The sequence below is a fragment of the Merops nubicus genome, unplaced genomic scaffold (assembly GCF_000691845.1).
Source record: "Merops nubicus isolate BGI_N331 unplaced genomic scaffold, ASM69184v1 scaffold5638, whole genome shotgun sequence".
NCBI classification, from domain to species: domain Eukaryota; kingdom Metazoa; phylum Chordata; class Aves; order Coraciiformes; family Meropidae; genus Merops; species Merops nubicus.
The window spans coordinates 229,609-236,544 of record NW_008623553.1 but is presented as its reverse complement, the minus strand read 5'-3'; the positions used below and the strand labels follow the sequence as shown (position 1 = coordinate 236,544).

Here is a 6,936-nt window from a genome sequence, read left to right as displayed (position 1 = left end):
GGGAAAGGCAAGGGCATGGCGTGCAGGGGACCGCCCCCCCCATCGCCTCCCGGCGGCCTGCCCTTCCTGGACTACGGTAAGGACTGTGCCCACAGCCTCTTCCCCTGCCCCACCATCTTCCTGCGTGCGCTTCCTCTGCTGCCACTTGTGCAGCATGCACCGGCTGGTTCCTCAGGCTCCAGCTCCGGGGAGAGGCACTCCTGCTGCCTCGCCCACTCCTCAGTGGACACAGGTTCGCATGCTGAACGTGCAGCCCGGCATTTATCTTCCCTCCTGCGGGGTCTGCACGTGGGTCCCGCAGCTCTGCAGCGGCAGGAGCAATGCGCTCAGCCGCGCACTCGTCACAGCACTGGGGCTTTAGCAAAGATTTTTTCAAGCTTTTTCCTTTCCTCTGAAAGGGGAATTATTCTGGGAGGGAAACCAACCTGTGCTGCACTGTGCACTGCAGATGCTCCTGCGTGTTCCCCTAAGTGCTGTCTCGCTGTTTAGAAATTCACAGGCACAAGCCTCCAGCAACAAAAACGCTGAACGACTCGGGCGCAAGTAAAGGGAGAAGTTACTGCTGCAGTTGCCTGAAGCAAGCCTTTTATGATGGCACCGTGAAAGAGACCTTTTGGCCTTAATTCCTGTAGTAAAGACTGAACTTGGCTAGGATCACTTGATGTAAAAGTACATTTGGTGTTTAAGATCAGAGCATAGATTTTGCAGGTGGAACAGCTGTATGATCTGTCACCTCTTAAATTGCTTCCTTTAATAGTGTCTTTCATGTGACTTGTCTAGTTTATTGCTATTTATTACAGTAACTTCATACTCTCACTATTTACTATTGTAATTTTATGGAAATCCCTACTGACTGCAGTAGTCATTAGTCTGAACCTCTGGAGAGTTGGCAGTCTGCAAAACAAAATGCTTCTCTGAGAAGCCCAGAGGAAAGACTCATTTCAGACATCTCTAGTTCCCACCTAATCTGTCAATATCTGCTCCCATTTTTTTAACCTTTGTTTCCTAAGAAAATCATGTTTATGGATGACACTAGCTGTACACGTGCCTGTCAGGCCTCCCAGGGAACCGAAGGGCCAGATACTCCTGCCTGAGTGTGGAATTTGGTCCTGCAGCTACTTCTGCTGAGCTCTATAGAGTCATATGGAAACTTTTATATGTTCTTTTCTCATTGTTTCCTAGCTCACCCTGCTTTTCCTCCAGAATACATGGTCAAGCCAGAATACCTGGAGAGAGAACCTCCTAAGGCATACCCTGGGTGTTCTGGGGTATATCCTTACCACCCATTTCCCATGGGATTTGCCATCAATGAGTCGCCTCCAGGGCTATCACTTCAGAGAGGTTCCCGACACATTCCTAGCAACTATGGGCCAGGGAATGCAGCTTCTGTGTCAGTAAGTAGCAGTCTTTTAATTACCTCTGGAAATAACTGCTCTTTTTACTTTCAGCTGCGTTCTTGCTGTTCAAGTACCCATGAACAGTTCTCTTGCTTATCAATTACTTCACAGCATTTTGATACATTGTGCTGAAGAAAACAAAAGGAAATGATGGTGTTAATATCTGGCCTGAACCCAAAAGAGCAACCCCTGCAGTTGTAAGGGGACAGATTTTGTGAATTGTTTTTGGAGCTTATACCGACTGCTAACATCTGCAACAGCCTTTTGGAACTATGGCAGTTGGGTGCTTAATATGGTCATGTTGGCACAGAATGCACGCTGGGAGGTCCCTCTTCTTCTATGCAGGACAAATCTAATGGGGAGGGAGAGTGTCAGGGCTTGGCCAAGGCACCACAACTGCAGAGAAGAACAGGGCAAAATCAGCTTCCACAAGGAAGCAAATGAGCGTAGTCAGATATTTTGGGTTTGAGACATTTGGTTTCTAAGAAACAATGTAAAATTGTTGTGGCTAATAAAAATTTCAGATAAATAATATTGTTTAGTGATATAGGGCCCACACCTTCAAACACAGAGACATGGTAAGAAAAGAAGATGCTAAATTGCCTGTCAGTTGTAATGGGGTGTGTGGACACTTCCAGTTCCTCTCCCTGCTGTCAGTCATGCTGGTTTAAACTGGTAATATCTAGTTTTTGTACCACAGTTGGGCATGCCATCAAATTTCCAGCTGCCATGTGCCATTCTGTCTGCAGTGAGTACAGTTCAGCAGTTCATATTAAGGTAGAGGGATCTGCCTCAACACTGCTAGATTTATTATGCTTGCGTAGAAATTCCACGTCCTATTAATGGATTATAGAGAAAGAGGGTGGCTAGCAGCAATTTGAGGTCCAGATAAACTATTCTGGTGGGCTGGATATGCACAAGCTGGGCAATGCCTTGTCTAGACTGTCACTGTATGTGGGTTTGAAGTCAATGTTTAACTGTTTGGAGACAGATGGAAAGATCTCATACATGTTCTATGTGTACCAGGGTGCATGGCCAGATCCAAGAGAAGATGCTCCTGTTTCTCTGATGCTAATGTTTCTCAGGGGTGGACATACCACCTTGCACATGGAATGAGTTTTGTTGTGCTCTAACAGGCCTGGTGATCACAGAAGACCAGGGCTGTGGGGCACCCTGTGGTGCACACCAGCCCCTTGGTGTAGGTAGAGTCACTCCCTTCACTGGGATCAGGGGAGAATCCAAATGCAAGGAACATTTTGCTAGGCTGCCTCTCTCTAGCATGAAGACTTGTAGATTTGTTCAGTGGCAAGTCCACTGGGTCAGTGGAGAAGGTGAGCTGCTTCTGGTTTAAACCAGCTACTTTAGTGAGATGTCATAATTGGTGGAGATGACTTAAAAAGTCAGTTTCAGCTGAGACCTGGTCTGAGAAGCTGCTGCTTCCCAGTTTCAGAATGTTATACGATGCACAGTTTATGCACATGCTAATAGATGCATGGGCATTTCCCCAAAGTGGACAAAAAAATGTCATATTCACAGGTAAAAAGCAAAACAGAAGTTGTTTGATGCTGCAGGTGTATCCTGGAAAGAGTCTTTAGACAGAAGATTCATTGCTCCATGTGTTTCCACAGATTGCAGATGGAGGTGGAGATTTCCATCAAGGATACTATACTCCTCTGCCTCAGTTCATCCCACCAGGTTTTCTGCCAGGGATTCACTACATTCCACCTCCCCTTTCACTGAACGTTGTGGCTGAAACAACCAAGGAAGCACATGGTAAGAAAGTATGAGATGAGCCCTAGGAGACCCAGTTCAAACCTGGTTTCAGTATCTAACCACAGAGGTGGAAGCCCTGATTTGAGCTAGATTACAGGGGTTCCCAGGTCCCTGTAGTGGGGCCAGGACTGCGATCCTGAATTCCCAGGACAGACTGCCAGCTTGAATAGCTCTGGGAGGGGCTGCCTTAGGGGAAGCACCCTGACATCCTTGGGCTTTCCAGCTGACAAGCACCTCAATCTCAAGCAGATGTGGAAGGCCCCAAGACTCAGAGATATTCCACAATTTGATCTCAGAATGAATATGCTGCCTGCTATTTCGTAGGATATATTTTAAAAACTGTTTGGCTCTGTTGCAATTCAGACAAAATGTGGAAAAAAAAAAATACAGACTAATGCTTAGCATGAACAATATGAAATTTTTTGCTTATCTGAAAATCCTGCATCTTAATTGCTGTAAAGATTGAATCCTCAAAATCTCAAGTGATTTTGTTGAATTCTACACCATTTTAAGTTTCTGGCATGGGTTAAGTCTTTGTGCTTCTCTGTTTTTGAGTCTGTTTCATATATTGTGCCTACATATGGACATGTGATTTTATTTGCAGGTTCTTCATTTGGCTGCAGCTCACTGTGACCACAAGAGGGTAGAGCTGCTCAGAGTATTAACCACTAGCACTGGATGAGTGAATAGCCAGTTTTATATAAAATTCTTTTTGAAAATTCAGATAAATATGACTTTATTTCTGTTTTTCAACAACAGAATAATTGTTTTTTTAAATGGACTGAGACACATTATAATAATCACCCAGTGAAAAGTCAAATCTCTTGTGTAAGAGGGAGGAGAAATAGAGAAGTCTCATTACCTCATCTGAATTGAAAAGATGTGGATGGTGGTTATGTGGGACAGAATATAAGTTGGGTTTTTTTGGCCTGATTTCTCAACAACATAAGGCTCGTGCAGTCTCATTGTCTGTTAATGTCAGTCCTCTCTTAATTTTTCAACTGATTAGTTATTTTCAGCCAAGCGTATTTGTTGTGATCACAGGCCTACACAGTATTGATCTGCAGGAGAAACAGATGCCTCCCACAAAATGGTTTGTTTGCAGCCATGTCATGGTGTTTGGCTGGCTGTCAGCTTGCACTCAGCTCCTGACTGACGTGTGTGTACCTTGGCCAACAACCAAGTGCCTGCCAGTCAGCCCAGCAGTGGGCACGCATCTCCAGAGCAGTCCAAGCATACCTGCTTCTTGTCTGGCTGGAAGGCAAAAGAGGAGTCAACAGGAGATGTGTTGGACAAGGGGAGTGTGAAGAATAGGACAGTGTGGGGTTTGCACAGACAATGTAGATATGTAAAGTTGTTTTAAGATACTGACAAAGGCATTAGGAATTTAATGCAGCATGTAGGAGCCAGTAGTGTGCTGGAAATCAAATAATATGGGCTGAGTTTGGGGGGAAGAGAGGGAACTGAGGGCTGGCAGGCAAACCAGAAAATGTATGTGAGGATTAATGGGGTTTGTGATTTCGAGGGGACAAAAGATCTGGGGGATAATGTAGCAGCAGAGAACCTGTTGGGAGCTGCAGCTATTTGCATGAGAATGGGAAGGAACTGGGAGTAGCAGGCAAACACGAGGGACGTGGAGAGAAGTGACACTGTGGGAGGAGAACAGAGAAAATCCAGTCCTGTAGTGGTAGAGCAAAGTGGTAATGGCCAAACAATCACGAAAACAGGCAACTGGATGGAGAAGGGAGGTCATGAGAGCACCCCCCAGAGACCATACTGCCATCTGATGACCTCAGCCCTTACTACATACTAGGCAAATTACAACGCAGGCACAAAGCCATAGGAAACAATGCATCGTGTGTTGTGCTGCTTAGAGAGCTATCCAGTTTTCTTAGTGCTATGGAGAAACTACAAATTAATTCCACTACATAGCATTTATCCTCCAGGATATGTAGGAATTTGCAATTGTAACACAGAGAGGGGGGCTACTTCTGCATTAGATCATATACAAAATAGCCTGCCAGCAGAAGATGCAGATCTAGAGGGAAGCTACAGTAAAACTGATGATTCTTTGATTATGGTATTCAAGATGCCTGGAAAAGGAGAGAAGCTGTAACACTTAGTGCATAGGGATGTGTTAGGATTGCATCACATCTTTTTTCTGTCCATGAAAGGAACTGACTCAAACTTGTAATTAGACCTCCAGAATTGAGGTGAAATGGGCTTTCTGGAAAAACTGTTGCAGGCAAATGGCTATAGAAAACTCTAGCAGGGGGATAACTGGTGAGAAGAAATGTCTGTGATTTCTGCCCCAAAGGAAGTCTGAGATGAAGACAAATTGGAAAAAAAAATAAAAATATATATACATAGAAGTCATGACTGGAAAAGACTTTTCAAGGCTAGAAGCTGCTACCAGAAAGATTTGAGTGAGTAACTTGAATGACTGAGTAATTTGAATGACTGAAGCCAGTTAGGTTTACAGCAGTGATGTGAAGTCTAGGCCATGTTGTTACACAATTTCATGCAGTATTGACTAGCAATGTTATGGAGGTTTGACAAAATAAAAACAAGGTATGTTAGGTTAAACAGCCAGTACAGCATCTGAGGACAGAGTCTAAAAAACCTTTGAAAACCAAACAATTGACAAAAGTCATTTTGCATTGAATTTACCTCTGGAAATGTGATTGATACCAGGGATAATGCAAACTGAAACACAGGGTTTGGGGTTTTTGGCTTGTTCATGTTTGACATCATTCTATTCTTCATTTTTATTTCAGCTACTCAAGCTGACAGTCAGGATGCAGGGGAAGTTTGTGAACCTGGCCAACCATCTTCCTCCCCAGAAGAAACATGTGGAGACCAATCTGCATATTCTAAACAGTAAATGAGCTGGAGAAGAGCTGAGTAGCAGGCAGCACTGTTTCCACAACCAAGGAGAGTTAGAGCAGTCACAACAGCTACAAGAGGGGGATTAGTCCCCTGCCTCACTTGATTATCATGTTAGAGCTCCCAGGCTCACAGCCCTGCCTCCTTAGCACTGTAAAGCCCTTGTTCATAGCAGATGTTTTCCAGACTCATGGTAAATCCCTTCCCCCTTAAGCAGGTAGAAGCAGCAAATGATAATGACTCTGAATTTGTTTGCTGAGGTTAGAGTTGGAGTGAGGTCTCCAAGCCATGTACATTCTGTAATGTTCTCATGTTCATTGTGAATGTCTTTGATGGTTTACACATAATTTCAGTGTTGTTTAACTCAGTACAGATGAAACTAAACAGTACTGTTGTTCAAAGGGCTCGTGTAGACAGCTTTGTACACATGTATTGGAAGTGCCTTGTAGCTATCAAAGGTGTGGAGAGATTGCCTAGGAAACCAGGACAAAACACCATTTAGCATAATTAGTCAAATCCATACATATTCTAATTTTCAATGAGAATGTTTAATTAAAAAGGAAGGATACATTCCTATACTGTTTTGCCTAGAGGAATTGGTTTTATATGAAATGTATCAGTTGTTAATACTTGAATAATTTGGGGGGGAGTTTTGTATAATTAAAAAAAAGATACATTAAATTGTTGATACGTTTTTGATGATTTGAGGCTTGCATGTCTACATGTAATTCTTCTAGCCAAATGTCAGATGTTGCCCCAAACAGCTTTGTGTAACAAACTGGTCTGGGGAGAGATTTAGGCTTCAGTATTTTCCTTCTGCAACTTCTGACTACTGCTGTAGAGGTGAGTGCAATAAAATAAACATTCCTCTTTTCTGCTA

The 6,936-nt window shown here is 43.7% G+C and overlaps 1 protein-coding gene across 1 annotated transcript; it reads left to right on the top strand.

The window, feature by feature from the left end:
• Positions 1 to 15: 15 nt before the first annotated feature.
• Positions 16 to 6,054, top strand: DMRTB1 (DMRT-like family B with proline-rich C-terminal, 1). Its single transcript, XM_008945099.1, has 5 exons — positions 16 to 76; positions 490 to 543; positions 1,183 to 1,394; positions 3,026 to 3,170; positions 5,948 to 6,054. The coding sequence occupies exons 1-5, from the start codon at positions 16 to 18 to the stop codon at positions 6,052 to 6,054; spliced, it is 579 nt and encodes a 192-aa protein (XP_008943347.1).
• The last annotated feature ends 882 nt before the right edge of the window (positions 6,055 to 6,936 follow it).

Bases quoted from the DNA above. Each gene is read 5' to 3' on its own strand.
- DMRTB1 (XM_008945099.1), top strand. From the start codon at position 16: ATGGCGTGCAGGGGACCGCCCCCCCCATCGCCTCCCGGCGGCCTGCCC. The intron at 1,395-3,025 runs GTAAGTAGCAGT...GTGTTTCCACAG, and splicing joins GGAATGCAGCTTCTGTGTCA to ATTGCAGATGGAGGTGGAGA. The intron at 3,171-5,947 runs GTAAGAAAGTAT...TTTTTATTTCAG, and splicing joins AACAACCAAGGAAGCACATG to CTACTCAAGCTGACAGTCAG.